The sequence below is a fragment of the Kogia breviceps genome, chromosome 14 (assembly GCF_026419965.1).
Source record: "Kogia breviceps isolate mKogBre1 chromosome 14, mKogBre1 haplotype 1, whole genome shotgun sequence".
NCBI lineage: Eukaryota > Metazoa > Chordata > Mammalia > Artiodactyla > Physeteridae > Kogia > Kogia breviceps.
Window position 1 is genome coordinate 86,250,089 of NC_081323.1, and position 21,775 is coordinate 86,271,863.

Consider the following 21,775-nt stretch of genomic DNA (forward strand, 5'->3'; position numbering starts at 1 on the left):
GACGTCGAATGAGCAGGGGCCAATTAGAGCACAGGAACTGCTCTTTCCCGGACGCCAGCCTCAGGGTCGGAAAGGAGGTGGCCGCAGCCTGTAGTGGACTTGGACGGTTTCTGAGCGTTCGTGTCTCTCACCCGCCACCTTCCCTCCCTTGGGTTCCACAATGCCGATGTACCAGGTAAAGCCCTATCACGAGGGCAGTGGATCTCTCCGTGTCGAGCTTCCCACCTGCATGTACCGGCTCCCCAACGTGCACGGTAGGATCGGCAGCCCCGCGCCAGCAGCGAGCCACGTGCAGGTAGGAGCGCGCGGCTCTTGCCCCGGCCCAGCATCAGCCCAGTGCCAGGCGCCAAGGCTCTAAGTCCCACCGCCCGCCCGTCCAGTGCTCAGGCGCCCTGGCTCCGCCGCGGCCCCGCCCCGCTGCCCTCTTGTTCAGTGCGCACGCGCTGCCGCCCGGGCCCTCAGTTGGAGGTCTAGGGGCAGGGGTCCTTCCAGGCCCGGACCTTGAGACCCGAACTGTCGCGAACAAACCGTGGGGACCAGACCCGATCGCCTACCCCACTCCAACCTCACGCGCCCGCCCGCCTCCGAACGACCGTAACTCTTATCTATTAAAATAGCTATCCATCTGGTATCTTTTTTGCGCTTATGACTACTTAAACTTTTATATGACGAAATTTTACCCACAGAAAAGCGAATAGCACGTAAATGCTCGTTTTGAGGAATTATAAAGCGAATCCCAGTGTCACCACCACTCGAGTTAACACGTTGTCAGCGCCCCACTTAAAACTACCCCCAAAGTTCCCAACTTCCGCGGTCATTACGTCCTGCTTTTCTCTCTTATTTTGTCACCTGAGTAAGCATCCCTAAACCATGTAGTCTTGGTGTAAGTGGAAGCATGCAGCGTGCGCCCTGCAATGTCTGGCTGCCTTTTCTAGATATGATTTGAAGAATCCCTTTGCCGCCATGAGAAAGCGAAGCGTTCGTCCTCTGCGGTCTGCTGCTCCTTGGCTTGACTGCGCCCCCACGGCTTTATCCATCCCGCTACTCACGGGCGTCGGCTGGTTTTGCATTTTAGGCTGTTATGAATTATTCTGCAGAATATTCTTGTACACGAATAGGCAAAGGGTATATACTAAGGGATGGGATCGCTGGCTTAGTGGGCTGGTCTGTCTTCAATTGGATCAGATTGCTTTCCAAAGCGGTCATCCCAGTTTATGCTCTCACCCGCAGTGTATACGAATTTCTGATGCTGGCACCCTCCCCAAAGCTGGTGGGTGTACATAGGCATCCTAATGTAATTTAGTTCAGATCTCCGAGTCCCTTTTCATGTTTATTGGGCATTTTGATTTCACCTCTTTTGTAAAGTACCTGCTCAACTTTGACTTTTTTTGTTAATTGCAAATACACATTTTAATTTTCTAGCTGGAGAGACTTTCTGTCCATTCTGACTCAAGATGAGTGAATAGATAACATTCGTGGCTTGTCTTCCCTGTCATCCTTTGTCTTAAGACCTTTCTACCTCGATTGGAAGGGCGGTGGTTAGTTTAGTTGGAAACCAAATAACACAACTGTTGTCTCACTGTAGAGCTAAGGCAAAAACGCAGGCATGGTCCAGTATCTCTTCACCTGGAGATTCCCATGCAGGCATGGTCTGGTGCCCCTCAACTGGACAGTCCCATGGAATCAAAAAGAAAACCCCAGAGTGGGGAGCATAACATCTCTTTTGAGACCCAAGTCCCCCCCCCCCCACCCTTTTTTTTAGGTCTGCTGCCTAACTTCCTTTGGGCATTTAACTGTGAACTTGCAACTTAGAAGATGATAACTTAGCAGATGGTAACAATGTGGATAGATCATTAGAAATCTAGCATCTCCAGGAGAAATGAGAGCAACACAAAGAATAAAATGCCTCTAAATCCATGTAAAATAACACAAATGGATAAACACAACATGCCAAGTCACAGTCTCGCCTGAACAAGGAAAACAACAGGCCAGCATTAGAAGATGCGGTAGGTAAAGCAGAACTTGAGCATCTCGCGTTCCTCAGGTCGAGCTATGCTGGGCTCTTGTCACAGGCCAGGTTCCACACGCAGTACTGGGTTCAGTCTTCAGTGAGTATTGATGGGTTTTGAATACAGTAGGTGCTTCTTCGCCCGTTTGGGCAGGGACCCGACTGCCATTTGTAGCGAGGAGCAAAGCTGTACACAAAGAATGCATGCATACAGTCTGGATTAAAAGATTGGAAGTATTACTCAGGAGGACTGCTGTTAACATGAGGATATCACACGGGTGGTAGCCTTACCAGTCACCCATTTTGCACACTTAACTTCCAGTCAGCACCACATTATTTAATTGGCACACTGAACTCTGTCCTCCTTTCTCCCACCCAGATGCTAGTCATCTTGCGTTTCTCTGCTGTTTCATCTTAAACAAGAGCAGCAGGTGAGGGGAGCCGAGATCATAGAGATCCAGCTCTAGGGTAAATTGGCATTAACCAGCCGAGAGAAGGGGGAGGGGTGTTGCAGACAGAGGGAACCTGATGAGGAAAAGCCCTGTGGCAGGTGGGGGCCTGTGTGTTTTAGGATCCAAAGAACAACATGGCCAGAGCCCAGAGCAATGGGGAGAATGATGGGAGAGCAGGTAACCAGAGAACCACTCGTACAAGCTATTTATCAAGCTATTTATCTTAGGCTTTTTAGCCTAAGAGGTTGTTTTGATTTCTGGCTGCCATCGTAGGGATGGGTGGGGTGGAGGGGTGGACCAGAATGGATGCAAGGTGACCAGTGGAAGTAGGCCAGGTGAAAAATGGTGTCTTGGCCTCAGGCATTGACCATGGAGGAACACTTACAAGTCATTGGATTCCAGAAAACTGACAACAGCGGGTTTTGCATTGGCTCTGCGAAGAGGGCAGTGTTGTGAGTGACAAGGGGACAAACAAAATGTTCCTTAAACTCACCAGCATACAAATGTGAGCGGGCCCTCTTCCAACCCTCACATTGTATCATGAGTGCATGTTTATTTTTTACAATACATTTTTTAATTTATTTTTGGCTGCGTTGGGTCTTCGTTGCTGCACACGGGCTTTCTCTAGTTGCGGCGAGCGGGGGCTACTCTTCGTTGCGGTGCTCGGGCTTCTCATCGCGGTGGCTTCTCTTGTTGCAGAGCACAGGCCCTGGAGCACGCGGGCTCAGTAGTTGTGGCTCGCGGGCTCTAGAGCGCAGGCTCAGTAGTTGTGGCGCTCAGGCTTAGTTGCTCCACAGCACGTGGGACCTTCCTGGACCAGGGCTCGAACCCGTGTCCCCTGCACGGGCAGGCAGATTCTTAACCACTGGGCCACCAGGGAAGGCCATGAGTACATGTTTATAATAAACTCAAGGTCATTGCCTATTGACCCTTTTGTCTAGTCATGAGCGTCTTACTCTGCTTAACCTGTTCTTTGTTCTCTTGACTCAAATGGATTATCTTTTGTGAGAGCTTGTGAATCTGAAAATAGGTTGCACAGTGTGACTGCTGGAAGGTTTCTTGTTACTGCTTTTAAAGTAAGTTGGTAGGGACTTCCCCGGTGGCACAGTGGTTAATAATCCGCCTGCCAATGCAGGGGACACGGGTTCGAGCCCAGGTCCAGGAAGATCCCACATGCCGCAGAGCAGCTAGGCCTGTGTGCCACAACTATTGAAGCCCGTGCACCTGGAGCCCTTGCTCCACAATAAGAGAAGCCACCACAGTGAGAAGCCCGTGTACCGTGGCGAGGAGGAGCCCCCGCGCGCTGCGACTAGGGAAAGCCCACGCGCAGCAACGAAGACCCAACGCAGCCAAAAACAAATTAAATAAATAAAAGTAAGTCTGTAGAGATGGGAGATTTATTTCTCAGCAAATATTGGGTTGGCCAAAAAGTTCCGTTACGGAAAAACCCAGACAAACTTTTTCACCAACCCAATATTACTAGTTACTTACGGTGTGCTAGTCCACTGTACCAGGCAAGAAAGCTGCAAAGATTCAGTGAATGAAGGCTGTGAATATTCCCTCTTTATGAAGTAATACATTTCAGCAGTGAAAAAGTTCTAGATGATTCTAAGATAATGTGAGTGCCAGTATTGCCTAGGGAATGATTTGGGGAACGGATCATTTGGCCCCCCTGGACAGACTTCTAAGCCTAAGGACACTTTTTTTTTAACCTGTGTGTGTGCTCCCTTTTTCCCTTCGATCGGTATAAATGATTGATTACATCCTCATCGCCACCCCCAATCTTTTGCTATTCATTTATGCAAAGTATTTTGAACTGGTTTGATAGGAAGAACAATTTGTGTTTGTTTTCTCTCATTCTCTGTTCTTAAAGACTAACCCACGTGAAATCGGAGTCCTACAATGTTCAAAGTTCAAAGGCTTTCAGGCACAACATTATGTGTTTTGTAGCATTCGGGGACTGATTTGCAGGACCTATTGGACTGGGGCAAATGAGATGATTGTGCCACCTCATCTTAATGTCTTCTGAAAGGTGGGAGGTTCGAACTCAGTGGGAGACAAGGGATCAAACAGAGTGCTTTGATGTGAGAGGAGGTGAACGTTTTGATGTTGGTCTGTTTAGGAAGAGCCGGACCCATCTCTTCAAGCTCTTGAGTCCCGCCAAGATGACATTTTAAAACGTCTGTATGAATTGAAAGCTGCGGTTGATGGTCTCGCCAAGATGATTCAGACACCAGACGCGGACTTGGATGTGACCAACATAATCCAAGCTGACGAGCCCGCTGCTTTATCGACCAGCGCATTGGACTTAAATTCCGTGCTTGGAAGGGTAAGTGCATCTAGGAAGCTAAAGAACATCAGTGCGCTAGGTGGATATTAGTGCTGGAAAACTGTGCCGGTGTGATCAAAGCCTTGGTTTTCGAGTTTTCAGAGGTGGTGCAAAAAGCACATTCCTTCTCTGATTGTGCGTTTGCACAGAACAGACTTGTGAGCTTTGAGTGAAGCCAGGCAGGCTCTAATGCGGCTTCTGCATTTCTCAGACCCGGTGGAGAAGGGGGGGATCCTTAGGCAGGAGAGGCAGCCAGGAGTCCCTGCTTCCTGCAGCTCCCGGCAGCTCCCGGCACACTCCGAGCCCTGGAGAAATGGTCGTTCACTCAGTGCTTCTCTGAGGTTCAGCCGAGTCAACCCTGACTCCCTGAGAGTGGCCTGCATGTCAGAGCCTTGGCTGTCCAGGTGCACAAATCCCACCGATCCTTTTGCAATTTGTTGCTAAAAGCCAGTCACAGTCTCATACCTCAGACATACTTTGCTTAAATTCAGCTTGCTGTGTTAAAATTCAGCTGCATCAGCCACCTTTCATGTCAGTCTATAGGCTTCAGCTGATTTACAGGACAATCTGATACGCAGAGAAGGAAGATCTTGTCACAAGTGGGTGCGAGAGGGTTCGTCCCGAGAATCCCTGCTAGCACCCTCCCCTAGAATTGGTGATAGAAAACGGTCCTGCCTAAAGACCTCTAACAGGCGGAGGCAGCGATGCCATGTCTCCCCCCGAGCTGTTTTTGGTCGCACCCGCCCCTCTGCACTCGTGTCTCCCTTCATGCCCTAGTTTGTGTCTGCGTGCACCGGGGGCCCGGGAGACCCCGCTCAGCCAGCCCCCCAGGGAGCCAGTCGGCATAGGGGGTGAGTCGGTGAGACAGCTGTGCCGGGTGTCCCCGCATGCCGGGGGGCCTCCGAGAGCACGCGGTGCTTCAGAGAAATCTTGATGCCGCGGAAGGCACAGCGTCGAGTAACACGATATGTTCAGAGAAACGCACAGCATCCAGCATAGGGCCACGTGAAGGGCATCGGTCAGGAGTCGCAAGACCAGAGGCCAGACTGTGGCCAGCGTATCGCATGATACGCTGTCCTCTGTCGTATCGCATGAGTTCATTAGTTACGAAGAGTGGATGTACAGAAATAAGATAGTCCGCGTCTAAAGGCAGTGCGTGTTGCAAGTCAACTAGACTTCAATCAAATACATTTTAAAAACAAAATAAAATAAAAAGGCAGTGTGTTTTGGCATTTTAATGCACACCTAGTTTTTTTTAAACCTCCCTGAGCGAAGACCCTTTTCCAAGGGGGTTCTTCATTGACACGTGACTCAAACAAACTGCCGTAGAAACGATATCCTGTCGGGCATTAGAAAGATTTAGTAAAGGGAGTAATTACACGTGTGGTTTTTTTTTTTTTTTTTTTTAACTTAGGGGCACATAGAGGTGTCAGCCCTAACGTGTTGTACTAATTTGAGTCGAGTCACCTTTTCTTTATTGGGAGCAGCGCTGCAGGGGTGGAGGGTGGGGGTCGGCTGCTGTCCCCTGCTTCCTACCGAGCCGAGCCCCCTTGGCAGCTTCCTTCCCTCCCCAGCACTCGCATCCTTGGCTGCAGGTGGGGCGGCATTAGTTCCTTCTTCCCGGGAGGTGACGATTCTTTCGAGAAGCCTGGCGGGGTTCTCAGCACAGCACCTGGCACAGTGGCAGCACCCAGGTTGCTGCTGGTGTCATCTGCTCCGTTGGGGTTCTGCTCCCCAGGATTACGGGGCGCTGAGGGACATCGTGATCAACGCCAACCCCGCCTCGCCACCCCTCTCCCTGCTTGTGCTGCACCGGCTGCTCTGTGACCGCTACAAGGTCCTGTCCGCCGTTCACACGCACTCGGCGGTCAAGAGCGTGCCGGCCAGCCTCCTCCGGTGCTTCGGCGAGCAGACGAGGCAGCGGCCCCGCCACGAGTACCAGCTGGCTTTCACTCTGATTTGGAAGGACGGTAAGCGGAGGGGCTGGGTGACTAGGAGGCAGCGGGGGGTGGGAAAGGGGCGCTCCGCAGCTGCGCAGGCTCCTCGGCTGCTTGCCGTCGAAGTCTAGAGAGCTTGTGTGGGGGGGGGTTCCACAAGAGGGGCCGGTGCACCTTGGCCCAGAGATGCTCCCCCTTCCCCCGGGAAGGTGAAGGTCTCAACTGAGAGCCGTCTCCGAGGGAATCCTGTCTAAGCAGCCAGGGCGGGGGAGCCACGGCTGTGACAGCCGTCTTGCCCTCACATTCCCAACCCCATCATTATGGGGGCACTGATGTCCTCCTTTAATGGACATTAGCCGTCAGAGGGGGGCAGGATGTCATTTATTCCTCATCTCACTGCTGTGTGCGCTTCTCCCGGTGAAGTTCCTGCACAGGGAACTGAGTTCAGGTCCATCCGTCGAGGCCTTACTGCCCTCGGCCACACGATGCGAGCCCAGGTGAGGGCAGCAGGAGGTCCTGGCCTGGGAGACGGGACCCCTGGTCTGCAGGCCTCACGCCCAGATCCTTCAGCACAGGGGTTGGAACAGACGGTCTGAGGTCCCTTCTAGCTTGAAAACTGTCGTCATCAAACACCAGGAATAGATACTTTGTAACTTAACAGTTTGCACTGTTTAAACCTGCAGTCTAAACTTTCTTGAATATTACTAACCTTTTGGAGACCGACTAAAACTGCGATTTTCTTGAAAATACACTTCCCCTCGCCACCGGTCTGTGACTAACAGGGACCCCCTGCCACGCTCTACAAGCGCTTCCTCCGGCGGCGCTGCGCTCGCTGACATCTCATGGAGTGCTTATTTCTTTTCAGTGCCGAAGACTCAGATGAAGTTCAGTGTCCAAACGATGTGTCCCATCGAAGGAGAAGGGAACATTGCGCGCTTCCTGTTCTCTCTCTTTGGCCAGAAGCAGGACGCTGTGAATTTAACCCTCATAGATAGCTGGGTAGATATGGCTATTTTTCAGCTAAGAGAGGGAAGCAGTAAAGAAAAAGCCGCTGTGTTCCGCTCCATGAACTCTGCTCTCGGGAAGAGCCCCTGGCTCGTTGGGAATGAACTCACGGTGGCGGATGTCGTGCTGTGGTCCGTTCTCCAGCAGACGGGGGGCTGCGGTGGGACAGCGCCAGCCAACGTGCAGAAGTGGATGAGGGCCTGTGAAAACCTGGCCCCTTTTCACACGGCCCTCAAGCTCCTTCAGTGAACCTCAGTCACTGATTTTAAAGGGTTTAAATTTTAAGGATGGTGCCGTTTTGTGCCTATTATTGGTAAAGGGACTTGTACTAAAATCAAAGTCTTTATCTAGGCCAGTGGTTAAATATCAATAAATGCATCATATAGTTAATTTGTGGTTTTCATTTTATTTAAAATCCAGCAACACTGTATGCAACATACCGTGACGATTGCCAGCTACGTGGCAGGCACACTGGGGTACAAATATGAACGTATCACATCGCTGCCTTCGAGGAATGTAGACTTGGGGGGAAGCAAGTCCATGAGGAAGGAGGGAGCCCGTGGGAACAGCGCGGCGCGGAGGGTTGGGAAGGCCGGCAGCTGTCAACCTGCAACGGCGCACCCGGGCTTGGGCAGCGACGGGTCCAGAGCACGCTTAGGTCTCTGCAGTAGAACCTAGAGGAGGACTCGGTGGTCAACAGGCAGAGTTCAGAAGAGAAAGAACAGCTGAGGATGAGGCCTGCACTTTCACTTTCAGAGACTGGATGGATGGTAATATGAAAGTGAGAAGTCCGGGAAAAGGGGCGTGTGGGGTAGGAGAAAGGCAAGAACAGAACAGGTTTCGTTTCAAGCAGCCTTAGGTTCAAAATGCCACCCTTAAAAGGTACTTTCACAACCTCACTTTAGTAAGTCTTACACAGGCTTCCTAAATACAATTAGAGTTATACCAGCCATACCTACCCTAAATGAAGATTGAAAATGTACATTCCAGTTGACTACTTAGCTTAAAAAGTCCACTCTCATATTTACAGAGCCTACTGAGGCTAGATGGGCACACCCCCATCTTTCATGTCACCCTCTTAACCCCTTTGTCTTGAGAGAGGAGACTTAGCTGCTTCTTTAGTTCTTCAATTTCTTTTTCTTGCTCTAGTATCTTCATCTGTAGGGTAAGATTAACCTGTAAAGAGAAAATTTTAAGCTCCGTTACAACGGCTTCTTCCTTTACTTTTTTTTTTTTTTTTTTTTTTTTTTTTGTGTGTGGTACGCGGGCCTCTCACTGTTGTGGCCTCTCCCGCTGCGGAGCACAGGCTCCGGACGCGCAGGCCCAGCGGCCATGGCTCACGGGCTCAGCCGCTCCGCGGCATGTGGGATCCTCCCGGACCAGGGCACGAACCCGTGTCTCCTGCATCGGCAGGCGGATTCTCAACCACTGCGCCACCAGGGAAGCCCCTTCCTTTACTTTTAAATATGCAGGCCTGCCTCTCTTTGCACAGTTGCAATATGCGTGGATTCCGGTTCTCACAGCTAAGTACGCGTCACCCAGCAACGTGGGCCAAGTGTCAGGTACCAAGGTAGAGTGACTAACTGCCTTAGCGCTTCAGTCCACAAACCACTGCGACCCACCATACATGTCATAATCGCGGACAACCATCACTTCTTTCAGCGGCTCTGGCGGTTGGTCACCGCGCACCTGTTGGTCGGTTCACACACGGGCGCTGTGTGCAGCTGTGCTGCCTCCTGTCTCCCAGGGATAAACCCACGTGACATTTCTGAAAGGGGGAACTGGCCGACAAAGATGAAAGTACAGCAAAGTAATGAAAAGTGAGGATGCTAGAAGCGAATATCAAACGCACGGTGTTACAGACGAAACAGCTGGTCGTGGGAACGCAGAGCCCGCCACCGTCAGACGCACTGAGCGAAGACAGCTTGTCGACGTGAGCAGGAAAAGGATGGAGACGTCCCCAAGAAAACGTCACGTTAAAAGAGCTCTTGGAGACAGATCATAACATCAAAAGTGCCAAAGATAAAATGCCAGAACCTGATCCAAACTTAGCAAGGAATATGACAAGTCGCCAAGGCAAAGAAAAGGTGCTCCACTCCGCGTCCTAAGTTACAGGACAAGATGGAGGTGGGCACTCTTCAAACTACTCTCGAAACACTTTAATTCTCAATTACAGTTTTATCATTTTTTTCATTTCCGCATACATCTGTAACTGATAATAAGAGTTTTAATGTTCTGACAAACATTTTTAAAGGTCATGGAACAACTGTAACTTTTCCCCCTGATTATTAAGCTCCTTTTGTATGCTGTGAGCTCTGCGTGGCCGTCTTCACAGCCCTGCACTACACAAAGTGCAAAGTGAGGGCCACCTGTCTGTGCAAATTTATCTGTACAGGTATGCATAGGTTACTTTATAAACAATTCTACAAGAAGGAGAAATCCTTACCATTAACAACAAATAACTACGGTCTCTACTCTAGCTTCACAGGGAGTTAGAAAATTCTCTCCATACAAGGATATCAACTTCACCACCACATCTGCTATTTTCAGAGACTGAGAGAAAAGCACTACACCTACCTGTTTAACGTTCAATCTACTAACGTTCACTGTTGTGCTTGAAAACAAATAAGCCTTAAACAAAAGACAGATCAACTAACCGCCTGCAAGTGGCTCCCCAACCCATGTGCCTCAGAACCGCTTCGAGGGTTTGTGGAAGCGCAGAGAGCAGCCCCTTCTCCCCCAGATGTCTCTTTTAACAGGGGGGCGGGGGAGGGGAGGGGGGGGTCCCAGAACTCTGTCGAGCTCACGGTGATTTCACGCTGCTGGTCTGGAGTCTGCACTCTGGAACCGGCGCAGCCACACGGTGCAGCTCACACGCTGCGTTATCAGTTACTCGGAGATCTTGCCACAGTGCGGGTCTGCGCTGGAGCCCCGGAGCCTGTGCTTCTGACGAGCTGCCACGTGAGGCTGATGCCGCTGGTCAGAGGAGCCGCTCTGAGTAGCAAAGCACTAGAGAACCTGTGAATTATCTTTGAATCAAGCTTTTTTTTTTTTTTTTTTTTGCTAAATGCCCCATTTGTTCTGCAATCAAGGTTCAGAAATGTGGGGACCCAAGTGCAGGCTGTGCAGCTGTCACGTCACAGCCACACTTGAGGGGGGACGGTGATGACGGCGTCTCTGCACAGTAATCCGCTTCTCTTGCTTAAAGCAAACGCGGTGAGGATGGATCACCCATCGCCAAACCTCTCTGCTCTGACCTTTAAGAACCAGCGGGGCCTTCGCTTGTTCGGCCACCTCCTTGCGGGCCAGCGCCTCGACAATCGCCAGAGCAAACTCGAAGCTGCTTCCCGGCCCCCGGCTGGTGAGGGTCAGGCCGTCCCTTTCCGCACGGTTCTCTGAGTAGCTGTAATGACTTCCGTCCATCATTTTGTCTTTAGCAAGTGGGTGTGTTGTAACTTTGCTTCCAAAACCTATTTCATGAGCCAACAGAGCCGTAGGTCCCGCACAGAGTGCGGCGATGGGGCCCTTCCTCTTTTCTTGTTCCTTCAGTATCTCCTTCACAGCCGAGGACTGGGATAAATTCTGTGCGCCCAGACCACCTCCTGGCATGGCCACCACATCGTAAGGTCCCTCTTTTTTTTGCATCTTCTACAGTGGCATCAGGACAAATGACAACATCTCGGCTACACTGTACCGGGTCTTTTCCAGCCAGACCTGCAATGGTGACCTTAATTCCAGCTCGTCTCATGACATCAGCAGGGATGACCGTCTCCATCTCCTCTGCTCCTGTAGCCAGGATGACCAGAGCTCTTTTTGAAGCCATTCTGATGTTGGATTTTTGAAAGATGTAACCGAACCAAACCTCTCTTCCCAGGGACGTGGAGACTTGGCCGGTTCCGGCGGCACCTCTACCCTCTGAATCAAGCTTTTTTAAGTCTTAGAAAGCTTCTGTTTATACCTGGCACTGAAACGACACGTCAGGAAGGAGGAAAGGGATGGGCTGCCTGGAGCAGGACCTCCCACAGGACAGAAAACCAGACTCCACACTGGGATGCTGGGATCTTGGGTCGGGTTAGGCGGTCTCGGCCACAGATGCTCCGGCTCCCCTGAGAAGCACTGCGGTCCTATATCCTTTCTGCTAGTGGATACTTTGTAATAATTCACAAAAGGCCATGCACCATAGTTAGAAAGGAAAACTAAAACCTTTCGACTTAGCAAGACGAGGCTCGCAACTGGAGCCCACGTGACCATTTTCAGAGTAGACAGTAGTTGGCGGTGGTCCTCTAGCTTACCTGACGAGTACGCCACTGGCAACTCTGAGGATGGGCTGAAACACGTGGTTTCCATAAACCTGAGTCTAAGCTCAACTGCTCTTCGTGAACCGGGATTCACAATTTGAACAAATTCCATTTTAAGCTTCATATTTCCCCCAGTGTTAAAAAAAAAAAAATCATACATACATTTCCAGAATTTTGGAACAGTTCGCTCTGCAGCAGCTGAACGGCAGGTGGCCTCTGGGATGAGTTCTTTCTGGTTAAGTGCTCGATGTACTTGGCTTGGACGGGACACCTTTTACTGAGGGACTCGGGGATCTGTCCAGTTCTTAAACCCAGTAAAACACGTGCTCGCTCCATTTCTGTCCCAAACGGCTGAAAGAGCTCCAGCAGGATAACACCCAAGCTATACATATCTGACTGAAAAAGGGGGGGCAACAGTCAAGGAGTAGTGAAATGCACAGAGGAACATTTCCACTCCCACCCGCCCTCCTTTCAAAAGCGAGAGGATTTTCTGCAGAAGGATGACTGACGGTCCCCACGACAGAGGGGACACAGCGGGCTGGCCCGGCCCTCACAGAGGCAGGTGTCTGCCAGCTGGATCTACAGACGGATGACTGCACTCTTGCAATCCCCAGCTCTAACACCAGAAAGGGGCATCCAGGGGCACGAAGGACTGAGGGCTAGGCGGGGGGCAGGGGTGATCCTGGCCACCCAGAGCCGTCATTACCATGCAAGTGACTCCACTGCTCCCTGAAAACCCAGGCCAGGTACAGCCTGAGAGAGACAGGAGAGGTCACCGAGGGTCCCTGCGGCCTGCCCCGGTCCCACCTCCGCCTCTGCTGCGAGTTAGGCATTCTTCGTAAAGTTTTAGCAGACTCCGCATGAAACCTGTCACTTTTCCTAAAAGCAGTCTTTTAGGAAGATGTTTACAACATGGGATTTTCGGAGCTGCCATGGTTTTTCTGGCAGCTCTTTCCCAATCACTAAAAAGTTGAACGATTCATCAAAAGGAAGAAAATTCACTAGGCTGTTATTTTGAGAAAAGGATTTACTTTGAACATTCCTTCGAGGAACGAGCTGGATTAGAACTTTTCCGCATCTTCATTCTACCGCAGAGGGAAGAAAGTGTCACGCTGGTCGGGTCACTGATTTAGCTAAGCTTGAAAGAATGAATGGCTGAAAATAGACTTTGGTGCGTCCTGCCTTCCTGAGGGGAAGGTGATATCTTAAAGGGAAAGCTCATCGCAAAAATTATCTTGTGACGCCCATGGATTTGGAAATAGTAAAGTAGCCTATAAAAGTCAGATTCAGTTGAAAAGTCAGGCTTCGCACTATGGTAGTTTGATGTAAGAGATAACCTACCACACTCCGCTATTTCCAAATCACTTCGACGTCAGACCTTCCCCTGCATTTACTGCGCTTTTTGTCACTTGTGACTGCGGGGTAAGTCCACTGAAGGCTAGAAGGGAACAAACACTACCTTGGCATCATACTCGGATCCCTCCAGCTGTTCAGGGGACGCATAGAGGCAAGTGCCCACTCTGGAGGTATGTGTGGCTGCTCCTGTAATTTGAAAAGCCAGAGATTAAGCATGGCAGGGTTAGGACTGTCTACACAAAGACCCCTGACTGCACAGGGCATTGCAGCTCCCAAGGAAATGAGAGTTGCTTTTTTTTAAAATCTCGCCTTTGCTGTTACGTCTTTATGATTCTCTTTAAATACTGACAGTGTTCCACCATGTGTCTCTCTCTCTCTCTTTTTTAATGCAAAAACAAACAAAAACCACCACCAAAATAAACTTACTCTTTCCATTCCCACTGGCCCAGTCTGTGTTCTGTATGATGTCTGCACAGGCCAGGCCAAAGTCTCCTATTTTTACTTGCTGATTGGGGCCATGAAGAAAAATATTTCTGGGCTGCAAACAAACAGAACAGGTCAAGTCCACGGTGTTCTAGAATGAATAGTGAAAACGTGTGGATGTTGCGAGTTTTCAACTCAGGAGCCAATAGCCCCTCAAGAATTAAAAATGAGAGCAGTGGTTCTCAAACTCAGCCGCACATAGCATCACCAGAGGAACTTTAAACAAATCTCAGCGGCCAAGCCACTCCCCAGACGGATTAAATCAGATTTCCTGGAGGTGGACACAGGCACGACATTACTTAAAGTCCCCAGCTTATTCCACTAATGTGGAGCGTGCTTGTGCCCAAGTGCATTTCAGCCCTGACCGAACCTCAGAGTCACCGAGGTGGTTTTTTTAATTTTTAAAATAAATTTATTTATTTTTGGCTGCGTTGGGTCTTCACTGCTGCCTGTGGGCTTTCTCTAGTCGCAGTGAGCGGGGGCTACTCTTCGTTGCGGTGCGCGGGCTTCTCATCGCGGTGGCTTCTCTTGTTGCGGAGCACGGGATCTAGGCGCGCGGGCTTCAGTAGTTGTGGCTCACGGGCTCTAGGGCGCAGGCTCAGTAGCTGTGGCGCTCGGGCTTAGTTGCTCTGCGGCATGTGGGATCTTCCCGGACCACGGCTCGAACCCGTGTCCCCTACACTGGCAGGCGGATTCTTAACCACTGCACCACCAGGGAAGTCCCACCCAAGAAGGTTTTAACAACTACTATCCTCGCAACAAGTCAAAGACTTTCATTATTATTATTAATTTTTTTTTTGGGGGGGAGATACGTGGGCCTCTCACTGATGCAGCCTCTCCCGTTGCAGAGCACAGGCTCCGGATGCGCAGGCTCAGCGGCCACGGCTCACGGGCTTAGTTGCTCCGCGGCATGTGGGATCTTCCCGGACCAGGGCACGAACCCGTGTCTCCTGCATCGGCAGGCGGATTCTCAACCACTGCGCCACCAGGGAAGCCCTGGATACGCTTTTGTGACTAAGTAGAAAGTCCTGGAAACTGTGCTCCTGTATCTGGCACTACAGATACAGGAACAACATGTGAAAAAGTTTGGTTCTGATATAAAAATGCATCATCTTCACAGATACCATTCTCAACAATTCTAGAACTGAAAGGAAAGAATCATAAAGAGATTGCGACTGACCAATTCTGTAACACGTTTGCCCTGAATTCCTAAGTCCCCTCTCGAAGTTGCACTCATGGGAAACGTAACCAACAGAGGCGGCAGGGGGCTGGGGGCTGGGGGCTGGGGGCTGACGGGGCCCAGGCCCCGGAAGAGGGCGCGGTGGTGCCATTCCACGCCAGGCCCTACAGGGCCCTCCTGAGCGAGGGCAGCACCGCACTCCGGGCTCTGCTCAGAAGCCAGCTGTCACCCAGCCCCTGGCCATCCTGGCCAACTCCGCCAGCTACAGGTCGCTGCTGAGCCAGGTACCCGCATTCTCTCCTCGGTCACTTTTAGGAGAAAGACGTGGTGCTTCGGAAGGAACGCCACCGGACTCTGAGGACTCACTCCGCCTGGCTGCCTCTGCGTGTCCGAGGCTGGGGGTCCGCGCCGGGCACGCCGCACCCCAAAGCCGTGTTCTGCCGGGTCTGCGACGCCTCCTTCCAGGGCTCACAGGGGCGCGGACTGAGCGGAGACTGGGGCCCGCTTGGCTGAAGAACATTTACGTCGTCCTCTCGAATGTGCCAGTGCTGATTATGTCTGTGTGCTGGAATTATTTCTCCCTTTTTTACATATCCTTTTTCATTTTCTGAATTTTTATACAGTAATTATTACCCTTATAACTTAAATTTTTTTCAGAAAGTCACCCTCTGCCCTTATCTTGCAGTCATGCTGTAAAGGCCTGTGTGTGTGTGTGTGTGTGTGTGTGTGTGTGTGTGAAGAACTCGCATAAACATCTCTGCTAATCATAGACAGAATACAAGCAGCATTAACTTTGAAACTCTAAAAGTGCAGGTTATACTATTGATACTATGACTTTGGCAAAGGCTTAAAAAACAAAACCTACTTGTCAATGACTCTCTGGGTTAATTTAAGGACTAAGGGACTTGATAACAATTACCATTAATTTTACAAAATGAGCTCTTCACAAGAATCAACTTTCGAAGCTTTAAGTAAATTGTATCTGCCGCCTTGGTAAATCTGCATTTATGTAAAACACAGATTTTTATAATATCAATATAAAATTGACTGGTTTGGGGTAATTTAAAACAGGCAAAAGGAGATTTTCAATGCACATAACAGAGAAATACTGAACCAAAGAGATGCGAAATACAATTACTTCCTTTGAAAAAGCAAGCTAACACAATTATTCTAACTCTACTGGGCTACTTGTACTGTAGTATTTCCCCCCAAAGCAGACGCAGTCCGTCACCCCCATCCACCTGGCTGCGGAATACGGCAAGCACAGACTTTGCTCTGTTTGTTAGAACGTGGTGCAGACCCAGAAGTAAGGTAAGTCACCTCAACAGGCAACTGTTTCTAAATGGACACACACACGATCTGTGTTCCTTTCCCGGTCATGTCTGGACTCATCCATTCTCCATAGGTGATGGACTACAGGTTACCACGTTTGGAATAAACCAATTTCCTTACTGACTAGATGAGATCCTCCGAAGAACCGGAAATGATACAGGAACACAAATCAGTCACCCACTTAAAGCATCGTGAGTATTAAGTGCTCAGCAATGGTGCTGTGGAAAATTAAGTGCTGGTGACAGCCCTCAGGGGGTTTAACAACCTAAGTTAGATATGAAAAATAAGAAAATGGAAAGAGACAAGGGATTTTCTTGGAAAGAAGTTTATCTTGCTTCCCAATATATCTTCACCACCTATCAATGCTGACACTTCCTAAGTGCCCAATAAATATCTGAATGAATGGGAGAAGTACATGGTATAAAAGAGAGTCGAGCCCCAAACCCTCACCACGCTCCGGAAGGGCGCCCCACCCCGTCTCGCTCTCACCCTGCCCCCGAGCCCCACCCCAGCTCTGCACGTCCTCCCAGCACTGGACCAGCACGTTCCCCTCCCCACAGGATTCCTCAGTACACCCTTCCCACCCTTTCTCGCCCTGGGTGGGGCCTGCAGACCTCTTTGCCCACTGGCCTGTTTCCTTAGCTCTTTGGGATTAATGTCTCCTCCGCAGCGGACTGTAAGCTCTGCAGGGTGGGGACTCTGCTCTTTCCCCACAGCCCTGGTGCAGGGCTTGCACTAAATCAACAGGTGAACTGAAGGTCATCTTCTAATCCCAGTGGGGCGGTCAGATGCTCGTAAGAGACCTTCCCTTTTCTCTGCCACAATCAAATTTCGGAGGCAATCCTGAGAGATTTCAGGAAAGGAGAAGAGGGCCGAGTTGTCAAACTCTCACTCCGCCTGCGCTGCGGAGGGACTGACGATAAACTCCAGCTGCAGCCCCGGCCCCCCCCACACACACGAGTGAAAAGGTCAGGTGCAGGAGCAGGTGCGGGGCCACCAGGGACTGAGTCAGCGGGCGTTCTGGCCCTTCACGGCTCACCTGTGTGCGAATCCCGGATCACGCTCGAGTCCGCCCAACTTTACTGAACGGCTGCTAACTCAGCACAGCCTGAGGGGCTGTGGACACAGAGCTAACTGAGATGCAGCCTGGAAGAGGCCACCGCCCCAGCAGGAGTAACAAAGCTGACACGCGCTGCGATAGGAGGCTGGGCCCCTCCGTGCTGTGACGCATCACCCTGTCCCCGCAAGACACTGGGATACCCCAAGAAATTAAACGGCATCTTTAGAGTAATGACGGGGGATTATCTTAAATAAATGTTGCCCCTTAAGTAGCAGCTCTCTGCGCCGAGCCATTCCCACTGTGAACTGAGTGTAATCTGCCACCAACACCTATTCCAGGGACACAAGAGGCCTCTCCACGCTCCACCTCACGCTCCCGCACTGGCCCATCACCTCTGCCACGTGGACGGGGCCAGGGAACAGAACCCAAAGGACCCGGGCGGGCGTCCAGAACAACGCAGTCCTGCGTCTCGGCAGTCTGTGCGCACACGGGGCCCAGGCGAATGCGCGAGCGGACAACAGGCACCCCCGCTGCACCTGGCCGCCGAGTGCGGGACCTGCCCGGCTCGCTCCATCCGGGCCCCGAACGGCGCCCGGGCCAACGCCACACACGACTCCAGCGTGACACCCCTGCACGTGGCTGCAGATACCCTGAATGAGGAGGTGATGGAAACGCTCACGGCCCACGGGGCGAACGTCAACCGGCGCCGTCTCCTCCACAGGCAACGCGGCCCTGAAGCTGGCGGTATGCGAGGCCGCGTCCAGCCAGGCCGGCCGGCGGCTGCCCGCGGGCCTGAGCTGCGTCCACCTGCTGCAAATACCCAGCGCCGTGAAGCTCAAGCCACGATCCACGAGGCGTGTTTTGGAGGCAGAGAGGCAATAATCAATCTCTTGCTCGAACTTGAAGCCGATGTTAACATATTAACAAGAAGTGGGGAACCTCCAACATATATGTACCTTCAGCACGGTTCCAGTATGAGAGACACGGCACTTCTCACCAGGCTGCTTTACCACCCTTATCCTTTGAGACTGACCGATAACCAAGGAATTCTACCTGCAGGGATCATGCTCCCAGAATTCCACCTCCTAAGGGAAACGCTAATAAAGTTATCTCAAAAACCCTTAACCCTAGAGGACAACTGTAAAAGAAATGTCAGAAATATTTATGGGGAGAAACACAAACAGCACGTGAAGTGACTTCTCCCGGCGAAGATCTGGAATTCTGTATATGGTTATTATGACTTAGCTCACCTCCTGAATAAGATCTCAAAGTTGCACAGAGCCACAGAACTTCAGTAACTCACGTCGCATTTTCTGGCTAGACGTGTACCCAGAAAATACTTAACCCATCCCCTTGTACATCCCAAATGTACAAACTACTGGTTCTTAAACCTTTTTCAAAAAATGAAATGATTTGCACATTAACTTTTCCTAGTCTTTTAAATGCGTTTTCCATGATTTAATTTTTGCCCCAAAAGTAAGTAAATTAATTTAAAACTCTCAGCCAAAGAAGTACATATATTTTCTCTCTCACGCTCTCTCTTTTTTTTTTTTTTTTTCTGGCCGTGCCACATGGCTTGCGGGATCTTAGTTCCCCAACCAGCGACTGAACCCACACCCCCAGCAGTGAAAGCATGGAGTCCTAACCACTGGACCCCAGGGAATTCCCTATTTTCTCTCTTTCTGGATAGTCTTTTATAAAAATTGGAATAGTCATAACAGATTTTTAAAACATCAGAAAAAAATTTCCCATGTTAAATTTCTTTTAAGAGGAACAATTACAGAAACAGATTTTACCTCTAAGGCAGAAATGAGTATTTTTGTCAGCATGAAATACATTTAGCATCATCAGTTATATTAGTACTCAGAGCAAACTTACTATCTGAAAACAGCTAGAATTTTCGAATGCCCAAAGATTACTCCTTTTAAATTCAATCTAAAGTTTTCACATTCTAGACGTATGGAACAATGATTTATACAATATAAAGGTAATGATTTTCTCCGAGGTAAATAAACTAGGGTACATGATCTCACTTAATTCAATAAACCAACACCCAAGTCATCCCTGTAAGCAGCTGTCAATGCTTTCATCTTCCCCACTTACCTTTAGATCTCGGTGTACAATTCCCATGTTATGTATGTAAAATACACCTTCCACCAATTCTTGAAAAATTTTTGTTGCAACACTGGCCATAACATAAGGACCTTTAAGTTAAAAAAAAAATAGTTTTATTTCTCTAATAGTTTTTCACTTGTTACATAACATCAAAATGTAATGAGGGGACTTCCCTGGTGGCGCAGTAGTTCAGAATCTGCCTGCCAATGCGGGGGACAAGGGTTCGAGCCCTGGTCCAAGAAGATCTCACATGCTGCGGAGCAACTAAGCCCGTGCGCCACAACTACTGAGCCTGTGCTCTAGAGCCCGCGAGCCACAACTGTTGAAGCCCGCGCGCCGAGAGCCCGTCCTCCACAACTAGAGAAGCCATCGCAATGAGAAGCCCGTGCACCCCAATGAAGAGTAGCCCCCGCTGGCCGCAACCAGAGAAAAACCCGCGCACAGGAATGAAGGCCCAACGCAACCAAAAATAAATAACTTTATAAAAAAAATGTAACAAACGTAGTTATAAATACATTAACACCTGACACCACACAACATTCAGATTGTCAACACAGTCAATACTCCACAATGGTTTCAAACCTAGAAATCAGCAAACAAAGAAGCCCCTGCAAACTAGCTCCCAAGAGTCGATGGACTTCCTGTCACCAGAAAGAGAGGACCTCTCATGTCACTCAGAGCCCCTGTATTGACTGCTTTGTAAACAATTCTCAGGCATCGGGTGGCTAGATTAAACTACGTTTCAGTCCGCTTCAGCCTCTGACATCTGGGGTTTAACGCTAATAAATCTGGTGTCCTGGCCCACTGTGGATTAAACACATTATTACAAATAACAGAATAAGAAATAAGATAAATTATGTTAGCCCAAGGGGTGAGCTTCTATTGCCTGGAAGATTTGGAATGCCGCATTTTCCAAAAATGATGGACAAATGAAGTATAGGGAGGAAAAGGTAAATGAATTAATTAATCTATTAATATCATAACATAATATGGGAATATAGAGGGTGGAGAGGTTTAGTAAGACTAAATCAGGGGCTTCCCTGGTGGCACAGTGGTTAAGAATCCACCTGTCAACGCAGGGGACACGGGTTCCAGCGCCGGTCCAGGAAGACCCCACATGCCGCACATAAACTAAGCCCGTGCGCCGCAGCTACTGAGCCTGCGCTCTAGAGTCCACGAGCCACAACTATGGAAGCCCGCGCACCTAGAGCCCGTGCTCCTCAACAAGAGAAGCCACTGCAACGAGAAGCCCGCGCACCGCAATGGAGAGCAGCCCCCCACTGGCCACCAACTAGTGAAAGCCCCCGTGCCGCAACGAAGACCCAATGCAGCCAAAAATAAATAAATATATTAAATAAATGAATAAGATAAAATCATAAACCTATTGTTTACCTTTGAGCAGGAGAGCACCACGTGCTCCCTTCTCCCTGAATGGGCCGACTTTGTTACAGAGCTCAAACCTATTCCACACCCTCCTTTTACACTGTCTAGCATATAATTTAGGGACCTCAAATACTTAAGACAGAAAACTCGTGTGCGTGTGTGTGTGTGTGCGTGTGTGTGTGTGTAAGAACAATGGTTCCAGGGAATTCCCTGGTGGTCCAGTAGTTAGGACTCTGCGCTTTCACTGCCGGGGCCCGCATTCAGTCCCTGGTCAGGGAACTTAAGATCCTGCAAATCTCGTGGCACAGCCAAAAAGTAAATAAAAATTCAAAAACTAAAACAAAAACAATGGTTCCACTGCGAGTACCTCTAGTATGACTCCCCCGCCCCGCCCCTGAAGTGTCCAACCCGTCTGGGAAGAAATGCAAGAAGAAGGGCTTTCTGACTTTCCGAACTATCCAGAATAACGACCTTGTTTTGGTCTGTCTTTAATACGGTTTTCCTTTCAGCTCACCTAACACATCCAAGCGGCAGGCAACCGCTGGAGGGTTCAGTAATTGTACACACACGTGCTCCCGTGCTCGCGGCTGCCACTCAGTGCTACATCCTTCGCAGGCACTGCTCTAGTCCTCACAGCCAGCCCGTGAAGCGGGGATGATCCACATTTTACAGGTGAGGACAGAGACAGAACCGTTAACCGACTTGCCCCAAGCCTCCTAGCGGTTGGGGACCAGAGCCATGACTCAGACCCAGGTGTGCCACACATGGGAGTGCTGGCAACGAGCCACGCAAAAAATGGCGCTGATGTAAAGCTGGCCACACAGGGCTGGAATGCCA

At 50.1% G+C, this 21,775-nt stretch overlaps 3 protein-coding genes and 1 pseudogene across 7 annotated transcripts in view; 2 read left to right on the forward strand and 2 right to left on the reverse strand.

Annotated features, from left to right (window-relative positions):
* The first annotated feature begins 30 nt into the window (after window positions 1-30).
* On the forward strand, window positions 31-8,121 carry AIMP2 (aminoacyl tRNA synthetase complex interacting multifunctional protein 2). Of its 2 annotated transcripts, none has more exons than XM_059036437.2 (4): window positions 31-295; window positions 4,583-4,789; window positions 6,528-6,759; window positions 7,592-8,121. In XM_059036437.2, the coding sequence occupies exons 1-4, from the start codon at window positions 161-163 to the stop codon at window positions 7,978-7,980; spliced, it is 963 nt and encodes a 320-aa protein (XP_058892420.1). In that variant the 5' UTR covers window positions 31-160; the 3' UTR covers window positions 7,981-8,121. The 2 variants fall into 2 exon arrangements, with proteins under 2 accessions (XP_058892420.1, XP_058892421.1); XM_059036438.2 differs by having other exon boundaries at window positions 38-175.
* The window catches only part of EIF2AK1 (eukaryotic translation initiation factor 2 alpha kinase 1), a 32,270-nt gene continuing 18,612 nt past the window's right edge, over window positions 8,118-21,775 (reverse strand). For all 4 annotated transcript variants that reach the window (XM_059036424.2, XM_059036425.2, XM_059036423.2 and 1 more), the window contains 5 exons: window positions 19,544-19,644; window positions 13,812-13,923; window positions 13,489-13,571; window positions 12,192-12,425; window positions 8,118-8,907 (listed from right to left, as the gene is read on the reverse strand). In XM_059036424.2, the coding sequence (XP_058892407.1) occupies window positions 8,797-8,907; window positions 12,192-12,425; window positions 13,489-13,571; window positions 13,812-13,923; window positions 19,544-19,644 (641 nt within the window). In that variant the 3' untranslated portion in view covers window positions 8,118-8,796. The remainder of the gene's footprint in view (window positions 8,908-12,191; window positions 12,426-13,488; window positions 13,572-13,811; window positions 13,924-19,543; window positions 19,645-21,775) is intronic.
* On the reverse strand, window positions 10,780-12,175 carry LOC131741007 (Parkinson disease protein 7 homolog pseudogene; annotated as a pseudogene).
* Window positions 14,193-18,738, forward strand: ANKRD61 (ankyrin repeat domain 61). Its single transcript, XM_067012915.1, is given in 9 exon segments — window positions 14,193-14,253; window positions 15,083-15,268; window positions 15,271-15,332; window positions 16,263-16,302; window positions 16,305-16,359; window positions 17,779-17,954; window positions 17,957-18,141; window positions 18,143-18,251; window positions 18,254-18,738. Coding segments are annotated over 9 exon segments (1,359 nt in total).

What these genes read in the sequence shown, in the direction of transcription:
- AIMP2 (XM_059036437.2), top strand. Translation starts at nt 161, where the DNA reads ATGCCGATGTACCAGGTAAAGCCCTATCACGAGGGCAGTGGATCTCTC. An exon ending in TAAATTCCGTGCTTGGAAGG is followed by an intron (nt 4,790 to 6,527) that starts GTAAGTGCATCT and finishes TCTGCTCCCCAG; the next exon opens with GATTACGGGGCGCTGAGGGA. An exon ending in CACTCTGATTTGGAAGGACG is followed by an intron (nt 6,760 to 7,591) that starts GTAAGCGGAGGG and finishes ATTTCTTTTCAG; the next exon opens with TGCCGAAGACTCAGATGAAG.